Below are 23,871 nucleotides of genomic sequence, written 5' to 3'. Positions count from 1 at the left end.
TAAAATTCATAACCAACAATTCACTTATTTCCAGTTCCTAAATTAAAGCAACCAAGAAAAAGAGTTTCTCAGGACAACTTAATAATAGTTGTAATTGAAACAAGATGAGCAGTCAATGACACATGCAGTAACAGGGATGTTAACTAGGCAAGTTAGACCATTTAGCTCTGGAATCACAAGCAAAGTTTTTGCAAAGAGGTGTATTAACTTTTAGGGAAGGGTCCTGCACATGGAGGGTTACAGACTTTATTCAAGTGGATTGATTTTAATTGAAGATTGACGCAATGAAATAAAGATTTTTATGCAAGACTTAAGGTAAATACTGTATGTTTCCACATGCAAGGGTATTGTGAAGTTATACTATTCCTTACTTGCTGTTCCTCAGCAGTAATTAGTCAACCCCTTTGTAGCTTTCTGGAGAAATATATAATCTTTGGGGATATATAAAGAACTTTTGTGTATTAACAGTTTTTGAAAAGCAGAACCGTCAGCATCAGACTTCCTGTAAATGCAAAAAAAACCTCACACTTTTTTTCTGTTTAGAAGTTTCCCTTTAAAGAATACAGACACTTGTCAAAGGGTTATTTCTCAGATCTGCAGCCAGTGAGGCAACACGTACGTCAACATGCGGTGCTACTTTAACGGAACACTGCTGGCCAAGGTGCTGCCGCCAGTGTTGGGGACAGAGTTTGTGTTTGGAGTCCTGGGAAATGGTTTGGCTCTCTGGGTCTTCTGCTTCCACATGAGGCCATGGAAGAGCAGCACGGTGTTACTCTTCAACCTGGCAATGGCAGATTTTTTCCTCAACATGGCTTTGCCTTTCCGTGCCTTCTACTACTACTCGAACATCAAGTGGAAGTTTGGACACGCGATGTGCAACATCTGCCTCTTCATGTTGGCACTGAACCGCAGTGGAAGTACCCTCTTCTTGATGGCTATCGCTGTGGACAGGTACATGCGTGTGGTGCATCCCCATCATCCCATCAACTCTTTGAGTCTCCCCAAAGCCATGTGTGGAGCAGTTGGAATGTGGTTGCTCACCATCTCATTGACAGTTCATGTCTTCCATCTGAAACACGTCAACACAACCCGCTGTGAGAGCTTCATGGTTGATACTGAAATGCACCATAATCTGAACTGGCACAAGTTTGAGTTTCTCCTTGTGTTTTATATTCCTCTGCTTGTGGTTCTCTACTGCACATTCCACATTATCGACCACCTGAGAAGGAGAAAGTTGGCCCAGCAGGCAAAGATTAGGAAGGCTCTTTGGTTCATCATTGTGGTTGCGGTGCTCTTCGTCGTTTGCTACCTCCCAAGCAACATCGCACAGCTGCTGATTTGGATCCAGACCAAACAATTAGCCATCAAACTCTCCGATTCTGAAGTCTGCTCTGCTCTGGAAGACCTGACCATTGTGTTTTACATCACCATTAGCCTGACCTATCTCAACAGCGTGTTGGATCCTGTTGTTTACTACTTCTCCAGCCCTGTCTTCAAGAACATCTGCAGGAGAGTATTTCATCTATCCCAGGCAGACACTGGTGAAAGTACAGAGAACAAAACTCGAGAAACCTCCCAGTCGCTCAGCCAGCTCTGATCACACAATCAAGGAAACCAATAAGACGGCTGCAGCTCCGTAGTTAAAATTTGTAGTAAAAGTGACATATCTCTTTCAAAATTGTCATGTACGTGCTAGAGCCAACAATGTTATTTTTGTACTTCTCATATACAGTAGTTATCCAGTACATATTGAATGCGAAAAATGTATTGCCTTTGGAAAACATGCCATAGCAACATTGTAAAGTTGTTATTTTTTCTTTGCTATATATTGACTGCACATTTCTGAATATTTCTTTTGTAAAACGTATGCTACTGTAAAGCTTTTAAATAATATATGTACTTAATATTTTGTCCGACTTATAGACAATTGTCTAAACTCACAATGAATTCAGTTTTGTTGTTGTGTTCATGAAGTTCATTAAATTAACCAGACATTGTTGTACTAATATCAGCTTATGAATAAAATATCATCTTTTAAGCCTGTGAAAACTGCGTCATAATTATGGAAACACACATATCACCTGCGATGATAAAAATATCTCATACCAGACAATATATGATCATTATGATACCAAGTCATATTAATGATATATATATATATATATATATATATAACTCCTTTTAAATAAAATCCTGCTTGACAGGAATGCTTTGACACTGTAATGCATTATAACACAAGCAAATATGCCGTAGTCTGGTCAAAATGGCAGAGTATTTTACACATTCAGTACAAAAAACCATGAGATGTTGAGAATTTATTTTCTGAAATTTAGATTTTTGTTTGTTGTTGGTGGCCTTAGTTTGTTCATTCCCTATAGATAGAGGACATCCACTTGGTTATTAATACAAAAGCAAATTCTTCAATGCAAGGTGAAAAATAAGAAATTCTTACCAACTTGATTCACATGCAACTGTGTTTTGTTTAAGAGTATAACTTCAGCACCTGCTGACTTGTGGCATCCGATGACATTTGATAGTTAAAAGATCTCAATATAGATGTGGTTCATGTGGTTTATAAATGTGGTGAATACACGACATAGAAACACAACACCTAAAACAATAAACACCTCCTCTATGTTTAGATGGCTCCCCGAAAACTATGCGGACAGCTAACTAGTTTTTGAAAACGTGACTCTTTACATTTATAGAAGCCACCTTGCCAGGTAATGAATACTTTTTCACTAATGAACCTCAGGCCTTACAATGCAGAACAAAAATGCAATTTATTTATATTTTTGAAAGACATTCACAGTATAACCAATTTCTAATTTGAAAGCAAACACATCAAACATTATTTTAGACTTTGATTTGTTAATTATGTCATTTCAACCTAACAATTCTCATTTAAAACTGGAAGCATCCTCTCAAAAGAACAGTGCATGTGATTCACTAACTACCGCATCAACTCCCTGAACCCGCACTCACTTATCAATATTTACCAAGTACAAGCTGAACCTTGACTAAGTGGGAGTTTTATCCACAATGACAAAATGCAGAGCTGTATATCCTTACATTCTTTGGGCTAATAGTCAAGAGGACCTGATCTGTAAAGATTGGTGCAAAGGTTCCTCAGTGTGGTTGCCTGCTTCCAGATTGAAATGAGAATTGCTTCCTCACCGAAATATCTATAATATCTATAAGTGGGTAACTTGCATCACTAAAGGGGAAGTCTTCTATTACGAATGATAAGGATCTCAAAAAAGTACCCCTCAAATGTTTATTCATAATTATAGACTCGGACAGGATGTTTCACAAAGGTGACAGGAACACATTAAAACAAAACAAAAAAGAGATACTAAACGAATACAAATTAAGGTTTAATATATAAAGGAACACAGCCTGCAACACATTTACGTACTTCAATTAATTTGTGTTTATGCAACAGCAATCTAACTTTTTTTTAAAAATATAAATAATACAAGTTTGACATTTCATCTCTCAGATGGGAATTCATTTCTTCTTACACTCTGAAAATTATTGTGATTTATTTTCAGCTGCAAATTGTTGTCATATAAATGTTCCTTCTACCGCACGTTAGCCAGCAGTTATAACATGAATATACACTTAAACAAGCCAGTAGATAATACAATAAAATCAGATTAATAGCCTTTGATTTTTGATATTGATCTTTTTTCAAGAATTCCACTACACAATCAATAATGAAAAGCATTTATTCCAAATATTACATGCACAGTGGAAATATAGATAGAAGTGCAAATATTGCATCTCAGCCCAAGAGAGACAAAGTAAAAATATATAAATACAGCTGCAGAAATGTCTGTTCATCCTGACACTCCATTTTGCATGTTGAGAAACTCCTGAAAAAACAAATTAAAGTAGAATTACAGATCGGTTATGTTTCTGTTACAGATCAATAATCAAACTGGTAATGGGGAAATACAAAAGCTACAATAGTCCCAGACTAAACTGGGTCCAGGATATCAACTTCAGTTACCTTCAGGCAGCTGGGTGAAGGTGAGCCGTTTGTCAGCGTTTTCCCTCTTTGATGCTCTCTGTGTTTCATGTACTCACGAGCGAGTGAGTCAGCATCGTCCTGACTGAAGAGCAGATAAAAAGAATATGACGAGAAGAACTCAAATCTTACATTTGAAAAGGTCAAACGCATATGGTGGGCTTTTGTTTTGGTCTTTATCGGTCAAAAGTCTTGAGACACCAGGTGGCGGTCGGCTATTACACAAACCCGAAGGAGCAATTTGTCAACTCAACACACTCAGACTGTGCCTTCACAGGATACGTCTGATATAAAGCTGACAAACAATGAGCTGAGCCCACATGGTCCAACTTCCAGAGCGTGTACACAAAGCCACATGCATCATTAAATGTGATGTAGACTACACAGATAGAGGAAGCTGTGCATCTCACAGCTAAATGTCAGATAAATCAAAAGCATCACTTCTCCCTTTCAATGGATGAATACACTGGCAGTAAAAACGCTGAACATAAATGTTTTCATAACATTAAACATGATGTTGTTTTTGCTGTATTTATGGTTGTGGACAACAGTTTATTAGTCTAATCCTGTCTCGATCATATTCTAGATATGCTGTTTGCATGTAACATACAGAAACCTGTTCTTTATGTCGACGTTTATGTTGATTCCCTCACAAAAACAAAAACTTACCAGTTCTGACTGATCAGGTAGTCCACCAACTCTTTCACCTGATTCGGTCGGCCACTCGACACAATGAGCTGCTTCAGATGCTTGAAGTGTTTGGTCTTCAGCAGTTTCTGGTGCTGTCCATTCTGGCTGATGAAGGTTAATACAGTCTCCCTAATCTGAGGAATCATAGAGGCAATAATGACATGTCAGAATATAATACAGGTCAATATAGTTGAAACAAAAAGTAATGGCAAAAAAAGTTGCACAAAAGAAAACATATTTCAATGCACCAGACATCACTTTTGTCTACATTTTTGTTATATTTCAAAACAAGACCTTGCAACATATTTGCATCATTACACAGTATCCTAACTAGTTTCCTGTTTCACAAGTTTACTGATGCTATGGCTGATAGTGTGTGTACACTATATATGTAGTTACAGGATCTATTGTGAACAACAGTTGTGAACGTTATATAGGAACTAGAAAATATTTAATTTTCAAAAGAATATGTATGTAAGTGTTTACGTCCAGTGTGCGTTAAAACATTTGAAATAGCTGAAAAACTGAGATAGTTGCAGTCGAAATACAAACACATAAGTTGAAATAGCTGTTAAAATAAAAGCACTGAAAGAGCTTCATGTTTCAGTTTAAGTGTAAGAATTGAATTAGGCTGAAGTGTCAGTTTAAGTATAAGATTGAAAGCAGTTGAATTGTCATTGTTTGAAGAGTTAAAGATGAAAGCAACTGAAATGTTGCGTCTCTTGGAAGTGGTATAACCTAAACTAACATCTAACCTGTGAGGGAACTCCAGCTAATTCCCCCGTGTTCATGAGCTCTTCCACCTGCTCAAGGACAGCGACTGGGTTACACACAGACAGAAAGCCCTGGAAACAAAATCACAGTAATGTTACAACACTGTGATTGTGATAAAGGCCTTAAAGATACAGTTCTTCCAAACGATTCCTTCTGACATGTTGTATTGACACGAAGGTACTAACCTGGATCTGCTGAGCCTTTTTATTGGCACAGGGGATGAGAAGGAGCGTTCCCAGGGCAAAGGCTGGCAGATTGAACTGTGCAAAGCGATTGGCAATTCCTATCAGGTCCAGATTCAACAGGAAAGGGCACCTTGGGGAGAAATAAACATGAAGAGAATAGGACACATTATTCAGGTCACCACTGCTTTTTTTTTTTGTAAACAATTTCCAACATTCAGTTAATCAAACCTGTGCACATGAAAAAGACGGAAGTGTCACAGAATGATATGGTTTTCAAAGCTTTAACACCCATGCAGTTAAATCTAGCAATGCATGTGTTGCATGTTCATATTCTAACACTTGGCAGTCCATGAAAGCAGAACAGTTGGTTGGTAAATGGTTGAATACGAGTACGACATACTTGAGGAGGAGAACAAAAGTCCTGTAGAGTGTTGCCTGTTGATCTGGACTCAGAGGAACAGAGGCTGTGAAGAAGGAAACAGATCAGACCGTAAGGAGCAACCTTCTAGCCCAGGGGTGGCCAACCCGCGGCTCGCGAGCCGCATGCGGCTCTTTGCCCGGTTTCATGCGGCTCTTACGTTCATATCGAAGTTTGTATTTGTGTTTTTTTAATGTTCGTGTTCGCTTCGCTTGAGTTAAATACGGTATTTTCGTCAAACGCGCATGTGCGGCCACAGATTACGTTCCTCGTCGACCCATTTAACGCCGAGACGGACTGTTTGAAAGCCCCGCTAGTCACAGATGAGGATGCGGCTGAGTTGGAGATGATCGATCTTTGTGAGGAGGACCAACTCAAACCTGCTTTAAGGGACGGGACCATTGAGTTCTGGAAAAGTGTGCCAATGAAAAAATACCCCAATGTCAAACGGGCTGCGCTTAAGATACTGTCAATGTTTGGGTCAACATACGTCTGCGAGTCTGTGTTTTCTACCCTGAAACACGTGAAATCAAAGCATCGATCTGTTCTGACTGACACCCATGTGAAAGAATTGCTGGCAACAACGGAATACAAGCCAGATTTGAAGAGGATTGTTCAAGGCAAGGAATGCCAGAAGTCCCACTAAGTAACATGCATAGTAAAAGAAAAACACTATTGTAAATTATTATATTTTTGTTTGTGGACTTGGTTGAACTGAGAGTTTGTCTGTGTGACACAGTGTACACAATGTTCATTGTTGAACATGACTGGCCTGTGGTCTTAGGAGTCAATTTCTGTCATTATCATATTGGTGTGTGACATTTACAATAAATCTGGCTGAGCAAAGATATGTGTGTGTGTATCTGGCTGAGCAAAGGTATGTGTGTGTGAGGAAGGGATAGGGTGATGTTCATGTGTGCCCATGTGTATGATGTGGCTCTTTGCGGTAACACAGTAAAAAATGTGGCTCTTGGTCTCTGACTGGTTGGCCACCCCTGTTCTAGCCGATCCACATCAATTATTCTACCAAAACACTGTATAATAAAAGGTCAGTCAGCCTCAGGACAATGGAAGTGAATTCACTATTATAAACTGAGTACCTGAAACAAAAGGTGCCAGTATCATACTCATCCAGGTCCTGGAGAAACTGGAGATCTGGGAAGAAAATATAGTAAATAAAATTACCTTTGCAACTTTTTCTCTATTATCACTTGTCATATTGTAGCAGTGATGGTTGGAGGTGTTTTTTTATTTTTCCACATCTGGGATGTCTGGTGCGCTAGTGGTTAAGTCACTAACCATTTATCTGCACATTTCCTGTCTATATCTCGACTGTCACAATTGAATGCAGGTTGCATTTCAACTGTTTCTCTTCTGATATTTTGAATCTGTCGGCATTTCTCATACATTTCTCATGGGACCAAATGTTACTTTACTTTCAAAGTGACATCTCTGAAGTAACAGGAAATACCAACATTATTTGCCTTTCTTAAAATAAAAGCGATAAAGTCTGAGATTACCTCCCACAGAGCAGGCACAGCCACTACCGCCTCCAGCACCTTCTGGAGGTGGCTGATCTGAGAGGGGAAAAACATTCACGTAGGTTTTATTCAGTGCAAAACCGAGCCGTCTTTATTCAAAGTCCCCTCGACAATTTTTACAAATACTGGAGAAAAACTAAAAAGACAGACATCATGTGTGAGTGAGATACTGCGTTCAATTATGTTTTTAGAGAAATTGACTTCTTGAAACGAAGACTAATTGTGTGAATCAAAATATTTTTCTGGTCCACGGCCTCTCACCAAGTTGAAGCCCAGCAGCTTCTGAAGCAGACTGTTCCACAGCTGAAGGTCGTACACCTGATACTCCAGGCACAGGTCTGCCACCAACCGCACCGCCTGAAAGGACAAAGGGTGCTTCAGTATTCCTACGTGCAGTTCGAGTGCAACCTTTCATAGTGAAACTAAAATGAAGTAACTAGCTGGAATAGTTTTAATGTTTTAAGTTAGAGCGTACCTGCGGCTCGTGACTGTGGTTCTTCCACAGCCCTTTAACCAAGCCCTCTTTGGGGCTACTGAGGAAGGACTGCACCGTGTAAGGGATGTTTAATGCCTCCAGTTGAGAGACAAAGATGTGGCACTTAAGGTAATATCTGCATGAGAGTATAAAAATACAGAAACATTAACACATCTTACAGACCCCTTACATTAACTTTGCAATTAAGTATTCCATCAGTACAATCAAAGTGATTTCCTATTACTGAATTTTGGTCTTGGGGATCTGCAACTGAGCCTCCAGAGTGGCCGAATCAGCGAGACGGACGAGACAAAGCAGAGCTCGAGTCCGATGGCAGAAGGTCAGACGAGGCCCAGAGGTGCTGAGAGGCTACGGGAGGAAATGATTCATTCGTCACTTTCTCTGGACACTTTGTTTAATTTTGACTCACTGTAATATATTCCTCACCCAGGTTTTGGCAGTCAGGATAGGGTTCAGAAGACGGACAGCATCCTCCATGGGGCAAGACTGCAGCATGTACACCACCCTGAGAGCATCAAGTAAACACAATAAACAGAGAAGCCAACACATGTTGCTGATACAACTCGTGGCCAAATCATCGTGGCTGTCAAATAAAAACAGGGAAAGAGAAACTGTTAGTTTTAAACTGTACGTGCTTTACTGTACATTATAAGTACTCTACAAATAGATGATACAAACTTACTTTAATATAATTATTTTCAACACAAATTCTTTGATCTCAGTGATCCCTCTCCATTACATTTAAGCACGGATTCAAAGGGTTAAAAGAAAACAGAGTGCTTTCTTTTTGATTGAATTTTCATTTAAAAAACCATAACTGATGAAACGCTGCAAAAAAAAAAGAAACGGCAATGTCTGTACCTCATTAGGTCTGGATCCTCCTCGATGTTGCTGACACATTCATGATTACCAATATCCTTTATCAGAGAAAAACACATTTTTATCAAATTTCTACACAACGGACTCAGTGATAAAACATGATGTAAGCAGATCAACAGGAGGCGAACAGAAACAGCGATTGGCTAATAAGAATAGGTAAGCTCAGTGAGACAGACCTTGGTGACAGCAGGGCCTGTTTTGCAGATCCATTTCTCCAACATCATGTTACGGATTTTCAGGAGATCCACGCTGTTGATGGTGGCTATTTCCTTCACCACTGCATGTATATCTGCTCAGAGGTTAAATGCTCAAATTAGGATTCAACACAGCTGATGACTTTCTCCCACTTACAACATATCAAACATTTGTGGCTCACACCATAAAGCAAGATCGTGTAGTGTTAATAAGTAGAAAATCATTTATAGCGGATAGTAAAACAATTCAATGTCATAAAAAGCAGCGCAAAGCAAAATGGACGATATGACACACTTTAATCCAGTAGCCACCTTAAGCACAGGAAGCTGGCCTTATATGCTTTACTTGAGCTTCTCCAGCAGACTGATGTGTCAAAGCATGCTCACCAGGATGAATTTGACTTCCTGAGTCTCTGTAGCGCTGCTCCACACCACTGTGCTCATACAGGGCCACTATGAGCCGGGCTGGCAGCCCAGTCAGCTTCAGATGCTCTGGGCTGTTCAGCTGGCTGCTTAGCAAGGTATTCTCAGTAGCCGAGCGCTGGAACTGCAGTTTCAGCTTGGACAGAAATGTCTCCCCTCTGGCCCGCGCCGCCTCCTGCTCAGAATTAGAGAGGAGGAGATCGAAACCAACCAGTTGATGAAAAACTAACCAGATAAAGATGTGACGTTTATACTGTATAATTTTAAGTACTGACCTCAAGGTTTGGATCCTTCAGCCAGGCTTCTCCAAGATTCAAACAGAACCTAAGAGACTGTGTCTTCTCATGGCCTGTAGAGAACAGGAAATCCTTCAGTCCATAAATACAAAAACACAAGTAGTGAAGTGTCAGCGTCTAATCTGCAGGTCAGACCTGGTGGCAGCTCCTGGGTGATCTTGTGGGCTGTGGCAGCTGCCCACTCCGGGCTCTGGATGCAGTGGATGTACTTCATCATGGTCTTGGCCACCTTGAAAGTCTCACTATTGTAGCCATGACCCTGACCCTTTTTCCTCTGCTCCAAGAGTAAAGGCTTCATCTTCTTCTCAAACACATGGTTTACTGTCGACATGTATAACTTGTCAAGGCTCACCTGGAATGAGACAGCGTTAGGATCAGTTTGGAAGAATCTATAATTGTCGTCATTATACTAGCTACTTTTTAGACTATTGTGCTTTACCTTCATCAGTTTGCTAATCAAAAGAAGTGTCGGGAAGGTCTCCTCACTGAGCTCGGGAGCTAAACACAGATAAACATTTTAGTTTCCTCAGTCTTAACATATCTCAGTAACTCTTAATATTGATAAATCTGAACTGAAGTAACACAAAGATGTCAAACACAGTAACAAGTCTTCGAAGATTCCATCTTTCACCCACTCGTGGTAAAATATTTGAAATGTTAGGACCTCAAACGAGTTAAGAATAATTCCTTCCTTTAAGATTACACCACATTAGATCTAATGCAATCTGAGCATTTTGAGTTTGTCAGCTATAATATTGAAGAATGAAAATAAGACAAGTGACAGTGGCCAACTCACAGATAATCTTCCAGAAATGTTTGCTCTGCATAAGCAGGTGGAAGGGCAGTCTGCTGTTGGACAGCAGGTTTGGCAGCTGGCCGTTTTCCAGAAGATAGGTGTTCTCCACGTCCGAGGCAGGAGAGACGCGCTCGTAGGACTTCAGGTGTTGAAGGAGGCCCATTGCCTGTGTGATTAAGATACACTGGTTGCTAGTCTGCACAAAACATCTTGAAGACAAGGAACCGTTTGATTCTAGAAGTGTGTGTTCTTTTTACCTGACTAACAGAAAAGGTCATCACATTCTCATCTGCAGCCTCTATGATCTTCAGCACTACTTCGATCCTCTCATAGTTGTAAGGGCTGAGCTGTACAAGAAACGCATTTTACAAGTTAGGTGAATAGCTTGAATTTAGTTTGGGATAGAAACAATTAAATAATCAACTACGACAGTAAAGTCCTTTCAGTGTTGTAGTTCAGAAAATTCAAGTAATTGGTTTGGAAACTGTGAGAAAATAAAAGGGCTGTTGTCATTTAAAAGCAGCACTATAAAAAGCATGTGCATACAGCTTTTTCATGTTTAACTATTACCATTAACTAAGCGCTCTTGTGTTGTACGTTTTTTCTCTTGAATCAGTTGTCTTCGATGAGCCTCTGGGTGAAATCTAAACAACTTCAATCTATCAGAAATGTTGCTTACGTAAAAAGGGGCAGAAAAAACATTAACACAGAAAAGGCTCTGAAGTTCTCCCTCTTCTAGTTTGTCGCGTCGCGTCGCCCCCCCTCCATGCACAAACCTTGAACATGGCAGCACAGAGACTGTCGGTGAGCTCGCTGGTGTTGTGTAACATTGGGATAATCTGCAGCACTCGCTCCAGTGCGTCTGCATGACACAGCGGCTGCATCTCTTCCTGCCCTGTGCCTGGGTCACCTGCAGCTTCCTCGTCGTCTTGGAGCAGCAGTAAAGTGGTAATGTACTGGTTGATCACACTGTCACGGTCTAGACCAAAGGTGCTGCAGACGGGAGCAGAGGGTGAGCACAGGAAAGGAAAAGAACACGAGACCTGCCCGACCGTCAGGGACACTTCTGGACCATAAATTAAATGCATTGATATAGATTGAAGAATTTGACTTTGAAGAGTGAGCAGCGGACCTGCAGTACTGGAGGATGATGTCTGGAGTGATTCTGCGGTTTTTCACCAAGTCAGGGATCAGACTACTCTTCATCTCAGGCCGCTGACGGAACACTGGCTGGATGGATATCTGTTGGCGAGCAGGAGCAAGCATGGCGAACGTCAAGTCACGTTAAATGTCACGTCAAGAGTGACAATAACTTGTGAAGTATAACTTGAATAGAAGTGGTTTTCATCCACACACCTCCAGTTTGCCAAGCTTGATGCCCCATTTAGCATCAGTGATGACAGAGAGAAACTTCTCTTGTTCCTCTGCCTCACCGTACAAGCAGCAGAGATCAGCCCCGATCCTGGCCACGGCCTAAAGCGGACAACGACAATTTTCACTATCGAAACCAAATATTTAAAAAAAGGTTTGACGCTAAAGTACAGAAGAACATATTGCCTACCAAGATTTTGTCATAGTTTTTCCAGGTGTTGTCAATAACCTTCCACAGAATTTTGAAGACTTCTGCTTTGGAGAGGAGTGTACAGAGACCAATGGCCAAATCACAATCAACCACCCTCCAGTTGAACACCTGCAGCCGATATAAATAGAGATACAGGGATTTTAAAAACATACTAAAACGCAGTATATCGGCTACTACCATCTTATGACATCAGTCTCAGCAGACTCACCTTGTTCAAGAGAGCCACAGCAACGGCATTCAGAGACGAAGTGGTTGTCTTTCGAAGATCCTTTAAGCATAAATTGTAATTCCTAAGCTCTTGGGGATCATGAAGCTGAAAGAAGAGTTAACAGTTTACTGTGACATTATCACTATACACATTACAACATATTTTTTGCTCGGCCTGACCGGCAAGTAGTTATAATAACGGTACAATTGATCCAGAAACACATGGCGGTGGCACCGATAGCACCACTGGATATGTCGCAGCCATACCTGTAGACTAAGCTTTACGTCCATAACATTAGAGGTGACGTGCTGCAGGCAGCTGCCGTATGAGTTGACCAGCACTCTGAGGGCCAGCTCCAGCTGACTGCACTCCTGTAACATCTGTAACATGTTGGACAGGGGACCCAGGAGGCACCGCAGGTAGTTTGAACCTGTAAGTGGGCCACGCAAGACACAAGGTCAACTTTCAAAAATGACAGATTCAAGGAAAAACAATGAAATATAAAGTGTTAGTACAGACCGTCTTCGAATGAGCAGTGTGCCAGACAGGAACAGTCCAGTGGGTACAGTTTGGTATCTGCAAGATTGGTTATAAACTGGTGAGACCAGTCAGCTGTAGACTATCTGAGGTGATGAAATCCTAAATAGACATTGAATAGATGATTCGTTTGAGCATCTTACCCAGAGAAACAGGTAGCAGGCAGTTGGTAATTTCATATTGGACTGGAAGCGCAGACACTGGGTCCAGAACAATGCAGTCTTCACTAAAAACATCCTGAAAACTCCACTGAGAATGTGGATCCTTTTCTGTCTCCAAAATCGAATCCTGTGACATCAAACAATTCAAATACAAACATTTATTGTATGCATTTAGCAAATTTAAAGAAGAGACGTTCATCAATTTTAACTATCAACAAAACAAGAAGTATTTTACTGTAATTGAACAACTTCCTGCTTTAAAATGACATTAAGTAATAAACTATTATCATCTAAATCCTCTAAGAGATTTCACCAGGTCGATTCACAGTTACTAACTTGCAAAATACAATGTCTGATTTAAATACATCGTATAACATATCACATATCAAGCATAAACCAGAGCAAAATAAAGAAAACACAGTTTCATTCTATGGAGAAAGATACAATACTGACCTTGGCTATAAAGCCATAGTTGTCTGATAACTGACACTGATGATAGACATCCATAGCTATCCGTGTGCACTTACAAAGCTCCAGACAGTCCAGGAGCAGATCTGCAACAGTTATTAGAATATTAACTTACGTGATTTTACTTGACACAAAAGAGTTCAGAGAACAGTCGTCACACAGAACATAGTTTTCTCATTGAACTATTTAGTCTGGATGTTCTTTCAGATTTGCATCTTCAGCAAGACCAGATAAAGTATTGCGAATATATTAGAAATAATCATTTTTTCTTGTTCTACAGCTGTGCTGTTTGTGTATCATCTGTGTGATTAGTAATGTTTTTCTTGGTTTTTACTGGGTTTAAAAGGAATACTTCACCCTTGAATTCTTAAAGAAAACGTTGTTATTCTCGCTCGCCTCCACATTGAGTAAAGAATCAAAAACTATATCAAAACATCTGTATTCAAACTCGGTACAAGTCTAATTTATCCAGTCGTATGCTCACTACTTCCCAAACAAATGCATTTTCGCTAAAACCATACTTCTGAAAATGATTTGGATTTGCACAGACGAGGAGCGCGTCTACTCGTGAGAGCCGAATCTGTCGATGCAAAAGGGTTTTGAATACTAGGGTTTTAGCAAAAACACATTAGTTTGGGAAGTAGTGAGCATACGACTCTATAAATGAGACTCAGATTATATTGCATGCGTTGTGTGAGTTTGTGAACAGATCTTTTGATATAGAGTTGCTGTTAAACGCTGTTGCTAAACTTCAATTCATCGAGACATTTCTCAGATTTTTTATTATTGGTTCACAGTGGAGGCATGCGAGAAAAACTAACTTTTCTTCAAACATTGAAGGTAATACAGGGAGAGTAAACTGATATACAATTGGTCATTTTGTGGATGAAGTATTCCTTTAAGATGAGACTGAACATACATTTTCGAAAGAAACTGTGTCAAATCTAATAGTTGAGTTGCGAATCCAGCAATGATTTGCAGAACAGCTATTGATTGACCAACGTAAAATTAAGTTGAACATCATTGATTTCGCAACATCGTTCTTTACCTGAGTGGCACGCAGCGATAGCCTGGCAGGCAAGATCATGGATGACTGCTGGCAGGTCCATGTCTTCAGGAAGCACCATTGGAACATCTGCCTCCAGCATCTGGCATAACGTCTTGGCAGCAGTGAACAAAACCTTGCCTGTGCAGGTGTTATAGTGGTGTTCATACAGCTCACTGAAGATATGGAGGAAGAGGACAAAGAAAACATAGGAGATTTAAACAATTTCTCTATATTTACACTAAGAACTCAAGGGTGAAATAAACAAAACCCCTGCATTCATGCACACGGCACAGCATCCACACACCTGAGGATCTTGAGGGCCTTGTCCACCTTGCCCACACCTAGAGCTCGCAGGGCTAAGTCAGACCACAGCTCCTGTTCGGTGCGCTGCAGCTGCCTTCCTAGACGACGTAAGCCAGCTTCTGTGGAGATGGTCTTGGTCTTGCCATCGGGGTCGTTAGACACAACTGGAGTTGTCGTGGCCTTCCCCTTAGATGAACGGCGGCCATGTGTGTTTTCGTAGGCTGTGATGTGATGCTCCTGGATCTGCTTCCTGATGTTTGGATCCTCATAGTTTGAGGGGGTGAAGAAAACATCAAAGTCCTCCTGAACAAACAAATAAAGAGGTTGCAAGTAAAAAACATTATGAAAGAACAGATGGAATAATAACACTTAAAACATTCCTGAAATGAAACTTACCTGTAGGTGGGCGATCGCCTTGAACATGATGAGGTTGTTCTCACACTCCATGCTTTTAAGAGCATCATCTACAGAGGACATGAAACTTGGTGTGACACTTGGATGTTCAGGCAAATGTTTATTTATGTTTATGTGTTTAACATTGATTTTCCAAACCTTTATCTGTAATCTGTGTTTAGACAACCACTGGATAACCCTTGGATGATATTGCATGTGTTCAGCTACTGAATGACTTACATGCTGCACTTAGATGCTTTTTGATTTTCCTGTAACGCCACTACTGACGCTCTGGAAAATCCTGTTTACTTTGTTTAGATATATTTAACTGAACCTCGATTTCAATATCACTGAAGTTCTTCTTCCAGCCCTTTTTCAGTAGCATCTCTCCAATTTCTTGGGCTTGTGCACACAACCTGCCCTCATATAGTGTTTAGGTTTATATAGTGTTGGATGTTTTACTTTCATAAAACATCCAACACGTGGAGGTCAGAGCCTTGAGTCAGCTTTAGAGCTGGAACTGAGAAGAATACATTGAGCTACTCAAGAAAACATCAGAAGGATGGGTATTTGCTGACAGAGACTGTGGACACATACTCACCCTACTGTTCATGTTTCAGGATTGCACTTACGTTTTTGGATTATATGAAGGTATTTTAGAGCCTCCACCATCACCTGAGCTATGACCATCTGGTGTTTCTTGTGCTGCGGAAGACAGAGACAGAGTTGAGATATACAAAATGTCAGAATGAATGTATGCTGACCATAATGCTGTTTTATTATGTTCTGATCTTGAGGCTGCGATTGGTAAATGTATGGTCTACTACCAGGAATATTTGCCTATAGCTGCGTAAGCGTAATCTAAACTGCGATCACAGGCGCTGAGGAAAAGGCTCCCAGGCAGGGAAACTCCTGGTATATCATATAATCTCTCAGTTGCAGCAGAGGCGTAATGTTAACAACATCTAAAGCTAAGCAAAATCAAAGCACTAACTCTTAAAACCATCTTAAAATGCGACGAAATATGATTTCAGAGGTCTGGAAATTGAATCCTGAAAATTGAGCAGGAAATACAAGCACGTAAAATGCTAATTTTACGTGCTTGGAAAATTCTCTCTCCTCACCTCATCAGATATGTGGGCTTTGTCCTCCAGCTGCAGCCGAGCCCAGGATGTGAGACGTTTGATCACACACTCTGCCTCTGCAGAGGACAGCCTCTTCAGGACAGTCATGCTTTCCTCCGTCTGGAAGTAGCATAAAAGACTTCCGTATGCCATGGAAACATAAAAAGAAACATTTAATCTATGTGATTTCGTATTTCCATATGGATGAGCATACCTTGCCTTGGCCAATCAGCTGGATGAGATACAAGAAATTGATCTGCGAGGTTGGAAGCTTGTAAGCTTCAGCTAATGTCAGGGAGTCTTCTAAAGACATTGGAAAGTCTTGCTTCAGGATGTATCTAATCAGCGTCTGATAAGAGATATAAAGTATGTGAAAGTTCATAGGAAAGCACACGGGAAGTCAAATGTCACATAATAAATGAGATCAGAATTACCATAATTTGAGTGCTGTTAGAGAGGTTGAAGTTGCGGATCCCATAGGCCCTGAGAAGTTTCCTGATTTCCATTAGACGGTAACTCTCCTTTAAAAGCTCTTGTCTGGGGAATACATCAGTAAATAGAAAATGATAATATTACCAAATTTTATAGTATGAAAAAGATCAAGGTCAGGACAATGTAAACATACTTTGGTCCATCCATCTCCAGGTACTGTTGAACCAGTTTTTCTACCACATTACTCCAGGGCACTACAGCGTTCTGCATGATCTCCAGCACAGCATCCACCATCAGCTGGAAGGAAATACAATAATGTGATGGTACACACTTTATTGATTTCTACTATCTCAGTGATTCTTGTTCATCTGCTGCTGTTATGGCTGTTTTTCACTCAAGTATTTTCACTCACAAAACGTTAAACATGTCGTGAACTGTAGGTGTAGTGGTGTTACAGAAACTTACGTCAGTATCAGTCATGCAAGCTAGCACAGCCACTGCTTTGGCTTCCCATTCTGTGAAAAGTGTTGTAGTCTGAGAACTACAGCGCTCCAGCAGATCCTAGTGAAGATGAGCAGAGAAACATTTATCTCCAGGTATTTGGGAAAATGAAAGGTCTGTTCCCGGTGGGCTCGGCAGTGATGGAAATTGTACCTTGATGTACTGGAGAAGTAGCTCATTTAAAGGAATTTCATGCTCTTCAGTATACGGCAGAATCCTGCTTTCCACTGTGGCGGCAATCAGCTCTGGAGCCGGCACTTTGTCCAGCATGAAGAATGCAACACTACGAACACTTCCCTTTCAAAGTCACAAGGAAGAAAAGTGATAAGGACAGGAACAACCACGCAAAACCCACTGAACATGTCTCATAAATGCACCACAACGTACATAAAAGTACGATTTTCTTTATCATTATGAAATCAATGGAAAACTGCAGGTTAATAAAATATATGTTTCCTGCTGAAGATATCAGTAGCTTGTTTGAAAGATATAGTTGGAATATGTCATGAAATAAGAGAGAAACCTTCTCAAAGACTGAAAGTGAAAGACTGTAGTTGTATTTCTGGTGGAGGTCCAGGAGCTGACGGAGGTTGGACACCAGGGACTTGAGGTTCTCCACCTCCTCAGCACCGTAATTATCATCCTTTAAAAAAAGAAAGAATAAACCATCGACCACATTATGTCACGATAATTCAGTTACAAATAGCTCTCACGGGTAAACCATGATTGTGAAGCCACAAAAATGTATAGCGGAAAGAGAACAATGTGTCTAACTTACAGATTTCATCCATGTCCACAGAGAAGGCAGTCCAACCACAGCCAAGTCCAACCCGTTCTGGGGCCAGGCACCCTGGAACAACATATTACATTTATAACCATTGGTTCAACTATTGTGACTGATATGTACTTATTATACAAAGTTTTATACAACTAATTGAGTGATGGGCGGTGCTATTGACTATACATGATAGTTATTTTAGCCTGGTTTTACTTAACTTAAATGTTTCAGGTCAAAATTGTTTTTGTTCTTTTATTTACCTTTTCTGTTAACTCCAAATTCCTTGCCCTCTGCTCCAGCCATCTCGCCAAGATTTTCTATGGGCACATAAAACGTTTACTCCTGAAAACATAGCACCAGACTTTGAAATGAGTAATGATTCCTACCTGTCCTGTTGGAAGCACTCTCCTCACAAAAGGAACAAAAACGGCCCTAAACCAAGAACAGAGGTCTTGGGATGGCAGATCCTCTGGGATGGCACTGAGCACGGCTTCAAGCTTGCTCTCGTCAAACTCTGCTGCAATCTGTCCCTGTTACAAAACCCAAGAGTAAACGTCACAACTGGGCCCCGACACCAAGCGTTTTCTCCCAGCGCTGTTTCATCAAGTGCATGAAGCCGTTCTTTACCTCATATCTGAGCCAAATGAGTTGTGCACCCTTCATGTCTCCCTCTCTTAGGTGGGTCAGAATTTCTCCTAAATTGTCAGTGCAGTTCAAAAACTCAATCCAGGCGATGCCACTGTGGATGACAGAATAACACATAAGCGTACATTATGAACAAACCACATGATTGAAAATGTACGGTACAACAGAAGAGACTTCGATTTACTTGAAGTTATCTGGGCCGTGCAGGCTGCAGAATGTTGCCAGCCTGGCCAAGGCCTCCTGGATCTGTAAGGAGGAGTATCGTGTGGCGGCATGGTTTAGCATCTTCTCTGTCGTCTCAAAGGTCGGCCACGGAGCCTTGAGGCAGTATTCCACCACATACTGCTCATCCTAGGCAATGCAACAAAAAAAATAACCTCTGTTGGTGAAGAGGTTGAGGTGATCAACATGTTGGAGCTGTAAAATGAGATTAGACTAAATAACTGACTTTGATCTTCATCAGGTTGGTTTTGGCCTCCTCCACAAGTTCAGACCACACATCCTGTCCGTAGCCACCAACCGATGCAGAGGCCAGCTGCTCCAGCACAAAGTCAAGCTTCACCTTGTACACGAGCTGAACACAAATAGGATTGTTAGTTGTGTATAGCCACAGTTAAGGGAGTAATTTACCACCAGCTAATACAAATTCTATTGTACTTTTCTGCTCTAAAATCCTACCTCTCTTGTCAAATATCTATCATATTCCAATAAATTGTACTCTTCACTTACCTCTACATCCAGCTCAAATGTGATGGCAAACTTTTCAGCTTCCTCAAACATGTGTTTGTGAAGAAGTCTGCTGAGTCTGGGGATAGAGCAAAATCAAGTAAGTCAAATTATACTGACATCACATGTCAGTACACAAACCGCAATTAATGTGGAAATGTATCCAATGAAAATGAGGTACCTGTTCTCAGGCAAAGCCTCTGTGAAGCATCTGACAACGACAGCAGATATGGGCTCTCCACGACTGCTTGATAAAGAACAGGGGAGAAAAAAAAAAGGCTGCTTCATATTTTTAAACATTCACCATATCGTTCAAGTACTGGCTGAACAGCCAAACATGTCCTACCTTTCTGGGTTCTCACAAATCCCCTCAACTAAATAAATGGTATCCTGAAAGCAGAGGATAAAACAACCGAGTTAAATGTGCCAACATATTATCATCCGGAAATAGCACATGTCCATATATATATCCGTCCATATAACACGTTTTAAGCGTTGATTGTTTACCATGTTTATTTTTGTCTGGACGAGACAGGAGACTGAGGAGACGTCAAGAGAGTAGCAAACAGTCATGGAGGGCAGAAATCGTATTTGCAGAGAGTTGATCTGAAAAATTAAAAACAGCACATCAAGTTCAGAAGAGGACGCGAGATGATCATCTTTTACGGTTTCTTCAAAGGGAGTTGCACTGCTACCTGACTCTTGTCTTGCTTTGTTAGAGTAATCATCTTCATGCTGCCCTTGTCTTGGCTGCAACACATACAGATCAGTTTTCAACATTATTTAACTGAGGCACATTCCTCTGTAGATATTTACAGCTACTGTATGTGATACAACATAGATACATACGCCACCATGGAGGCAGAGCCACATTCTGTAGTGAGTTCAAAGTCATGAATGGCAAGATCCTGCCAACAGTGAATCATGACCAGGAAATGTAGGTCCCAAAGACTCAGGGCATCCTGCAGTCGAAGACAAACACAAGCAATCCATATTGTATGCAATTAAACCTCAAAATACTTTTGATAGAAACCTCATGCAATGGTACATCTAACAGCTACAGGTGATGGCACTGAACTCACCTCAGTGTCAAGAATATACAAGTGATTTTCCACCACCACCATCTTCCTCACACCTTTGAAATAAATATATAAGGAGAATGTATTTAACAACCCTCACACATTCTAGTCTTAGAGGCATTATAACTTTGTACTTGTTTTGCAACTGTATGCTATTGTGTTTCTATTTCTTATCTTTTCCTCAATACTTTGTGATTCACGATATATATTTAGATTATTTCACCCACTATGAAGATGGTAATACATGTTTAGTATCTTGCAAAAGGCACATTAAGCAAGTGTAACTATGTACTGAACACGAGGCAAGGCCGTACCTGGAATTAAGCTGTTGTTGATAGAGTGAGCAAGGCACATCTTGCCCTGATGAGGGTCCATCATCCAGTGAGTCACAATACTTTCTTTATCCCCCTGAGGAGATAATGTTGTGACAAATGATAATACATGCTGTTTTACTGTTTTATATCAGAAGCAACTATTATTCCTAGAAAGGTTTGATTTACTCTATTTTTAAGCTTAGTTCAAAGTGTGTCTTAATATCGTGGTAAACATTGGTTTCATTTTCAGCTTGAAAACACACTTCATTAGCTTGTTCATAAAAATGAGACATGCAACAGCATTGCATAAAAAAGGGAGGGACTGAAGAAAACAAGCGACAAATATTTGAAGTACCATCGCCCATTATGCTGTCATTCACAAATACCCAACGTATCATAGCTGCAGGTGGTGAATAAATAAATAAAACACTGACCCCGATCATTAAGTGGATTTCAGAGCCCAGATTGAACATCACCGCTGTGCTGCAGCCCTCGTCATGGTACTCACTGGTGGAGCAGAAGTCTATCTTCATGAGCGACTGGAGCTGAGTTGAGGAAAAGTGTGATTATAGTTCTGCTAAAAAGAAGAAGAAGTTTGTGATCGCATGGAAAGATGATTGCCTGAACTTACCTCTTTCAAAGCTCCCAGGTCCATTTTTTCAAAGGCTGTGTTGACAAAAGAAGAATAAATGATTAGTTTGGTCAATACAGTGGCTCCAATAACACTTTCTGTCTACAGCACGTGCTCTTTGGATACCTGTCTCGATCTTTGCCAATGCAAGGTTTGTAATGTGGAAAAATCCATCCTTTATGAGAAGGAACATGTGGTACACCCCTGTCAACAAAAAACATCGGAGTAAATGGCAAAACACCATTCATTAAAGATTCAGATAAAAACATCATTAGAAATTCATTCAGCTTTCCATTGCACACATACACCTTTATTTCTCATAACATTTCTCATATTCACAAAGAATTCTTACCTAAGGATGCCTTGTTTTCTCCTATGACGAGATAGCGGTACGTTTTCTTATCTTCACTGGATGGTTTCTCTACCAACGCCTACAAACCCAGATAATAACACGACATGTTAATGTCCATAAGTGAAACATGTTGAGCAACTCAAACTCATTAAAAAAAAAGAAAGACACAAAGTTTTCAGGACTATTACAGCTGGTCGTCTAAATCTTGAATATTTGTCTTCAAATGTTGTAGATGAAATCTGACATTACACTATAACAAGTCAAGGCCAGACACAGAGCGATCACATCGCATGCATTCCAACACTATTAGGGCTCACAGATATCAAACAACACTCATACCCTGGTGAGGAGGATTCTCTTGGTCGGCACGTAGATCAAATGAAAGTTTCCATTTCTTTCACAGACCACCAAAAACTGTCCTTCCAGGCATACATCAATGGCATCCACGTCAGTTTCTGAAAAACAAGTTGAGCTATTAACATACAGAAAGTTACCCAGAAACGTTAAACTGCATCGATAAGAAAGGGATGATGACTGAACCTTTACAATATCTTCAAATCGATTTAGTTTGAATTATACAAGCAGGCCTGACACAGAGAAAGCAGTGCCCGTAAGTCATCGTGACTACTGGACCCACTGATTTGAGTGCAGCCACATGACGTCTGACGAATAACCTACCAAAATGAAGAAGCAGCAGGATGGTCTGATAGTTCTGGTCAAACAGGATAACTGTCTTGTCAGCAACAACAATGTTCCAGTTTGACCCACTGGAGGAGGAGAGACGGGGATCTGTCTGCACCTGCAAGAACCAGCATTTCCATGTAATCACTGATCAGTGCTGTCACGAGTAGGGTGCTAAACTGTACCCAAAGGCCCTACTACTAATCATTGTGGTACTTTATATGGAGCGACAGGGATACACTACAAGAGCATATTCGAGTTATTGTAACGTTAATGTAGGTATTGACATCCATTACCTCACTTCCTGTGGAGATCTTCACCAGTGTGTCCACCTGATACAAGCCGCTTCCATTCTCCTCCTTGGACACACTGCCGAAGCGGACAGTGTTCGTGTCCTCGTTGGTCAGAAGCTCAACGTCGCTCCACGTCGCCATGTCGACGAGCTAAAAGGTACATGGAGGAAATGTGACACATGCGATACATTAGCAACGCTAGTTGACAATGTCCACACAATCTAGTAATTCAGTTGCACCGTAACGTTATGATAACGCTAATGTTCGTAAGCTAATTCAGCGGAGACTTACAACAACAGCAACAACAGTTAGACAACCTGCTGACGAGCGATAGCGAATTAGCCGACAGTCGACTACAATGTAGCTAACGTTACAGTTGATAGTAACTCACCACTCCGTTGAAGTGACCAGACAGCTAACGTTACAACACAGGTTAGACGTAAATCAACAGTAGGAGTTTTAGAATTTGGCGGGTTGCTGTAGCGCAAAATGGGGTGATTTTCTCCTGAGTTTTGTCTAACAGTTACAACTTCCATTCCTGGCTAATTATAAACCATGCTTCCTTGTTTAAAATGACCTAAATTAAATCACAGCCACATGCTATATTTTAATATTATCCATTTGTAATCCAAAAGTAAGCTTTTAATTGACGAAGCTTGTTTGGGCTGTACACAGTCTGAGAGAAAGTGCCGCCTGACAGGCTGAATTTCGGGAAAATCTAAGTGTTTTAAACAGAGGGGCGGGGCATTTCAGGAACATCCGGAGAGCTTTGTGGCGTTGCCAGGTTGGATAATTTTCGGTCTATTAAGCGAAGTGATGTGACTTTACTGCTACATTTTCAGTGATTACAAAATGAGATCATTCATCAGTGACTTATATGTATTTTTAGT

General features: G+C 40.6%; 2 protein-coding genes across 2 annotated transcripts; one reads left to right on the top strand and one right to left on the bottom strand.

Annotated features, from left to right (window-relative positions):
- Positions 1 to 625: 625 nt before the first annotated feature.
- Positions 626 to 2,026, top strand: LOC306697752 (hydroxycarboxylic acid receptor 3-like; the record flags this gene model as incomplete). The annotated part of the gene is made up of 1 exon (XM_079161784.1): positions 626 to 2,026. One exon carries the CDS (start codon positions 626 to 628, stop codon positions 1,595 to 1,597), a length of 972 nt encoding a protein of 323 aa, XP_079017910.1. The 3' UTR covers positions 1,598 to 2,026.
- An 896-nt stretch (positions 2,027 to 2,922) lies between these two features.
- kntc1 (kinetochore associated 1) lies at positions 2,923 to 23,507 on the bottom strand. The gene is made up of 62 exons (XM_079162006.1): positions 23,373 to 23,507; positions 22,985 to 23,131; positions 22,686 to 22,806; positions 22,347 to 22,462; positions 22,008 to 22,086; positions 21,782 to 21,859; positions 21,656 to 21,690; positions 21,459 to 21,569; positions 21,025 to 21,118; positions 20,714 to 20,766; positions 20,481 to 20,593; positions 20,327 to 20,381; positions 20,139 to 20,237; positions 19,978 to 20,021; positions 19,813 to 19,875; positions 19,635 to 19,710; positions 19,354 to 19,479; positions 19,090 to 19,256; positions 18,888 to 18,999; positions 18,647 to 18,790; positions 18,521 to 18,577; positions 18,261 to 18,332; positions 18,006 to 18,125; positions 17,636 to 17,779; positions 17,447 to 17,542; positions 17,175 to 17,278; positions 16,984 to 17,086; positions 16,764 to 16,898; positions 16,550 to 16,669; positions 16,058 to 16,130; positions 15,429 to 15,496; positions 15,034 to 15,335; positions 14,730 to 14,902; positions 13,667 to 13,767; positions 13,196 to 13,340; positions 13,035 to 13,091; positions 12,782 to 12,945; positions 12,516 to 12,620; positions 12,287 to 12,415; positions 12,082 to 12,198; positions 11,858 to 11,967; positions 11,502 to 11,718; positions 10,983 to 11,072; positions 10,726 to 10,891; positions 10,369 to 10,427; positions 10,065 to 10,281; positions 9,909 to 9,982; positions 9,598 to 9,808; positions 9,193 to 9,305; positions 8,999 to 9,054; positions 8,564 to 8,642; positions 8,361 to 8,485; positions 8,117 to 8,252; positions 7,903 to 7,998; positions 7,621 to 7,677; positions 7,201 to 7,255; positions 6,083 to 6,146; positions 5,683 to 5,812; positions 5,479 to 5,568; positions 4,703 to 4,857; positions 4,016 to 4,118; positions 2,923 to 3,878 (listed from the first exon to the last, which is right to left on the bottom strand). Exons 2-62 carry the CDS (start codon positions 23,120 to 23,122, stop codon positions 3,843 to 3,845), a joined length of 6,648 nt encoding a protein of 2,215 aa, XP_079018132.1. The 5' UTR covers positions 23,123 to 23,131; positions 23,373 to 23,507; the 3' UTR covers positions 2,923 to 3,842.
- Positions 23,508 to 23,871: the final 364 nt, after the last annotated feature.

Source organism: Pholis gunnellus (assembly GCF_910591455.1).
Source record: "Pholis gunnellus genome assembly, chromosome: 6".
NCBI classification, from domain to species: domain Eukaryota; kingdom Metazoa; phylum Chordata; class Actinopteri; order Perciformes; family Pholidae; genus Pholis; species Pholis gunnellus.
Note: the sequence above shows the minus strand (reverse complement) of the source record. Positions and strands in the feature narration are given on the sequence as shown.

Bases quoted from the DNA above. Each gene is read 5' to 3' on its own strand.
- kntc1 (XM_079162006.1), bottom strand. From the start codon at position 23,122: ATGGCGACGTGGAGCGACGTTGAGCTTCTGACCAACGAGGACACGAAC. The intron at 17,780-18,005 runs GTTTCTCTCTTA...TGACTTTGAAAG, and splicing joins CACTTTCAGTCTTTGAGAAG to GGAAGTGTTCGTAGTGTTGC. The intron at 10,892-10,982 runs GTAAAAAGAACA...TTAATCACACAG, and splicing joins TGACCTTTTCTGTTAGTCAG to GCAATGGGCCTCCTTCAACA.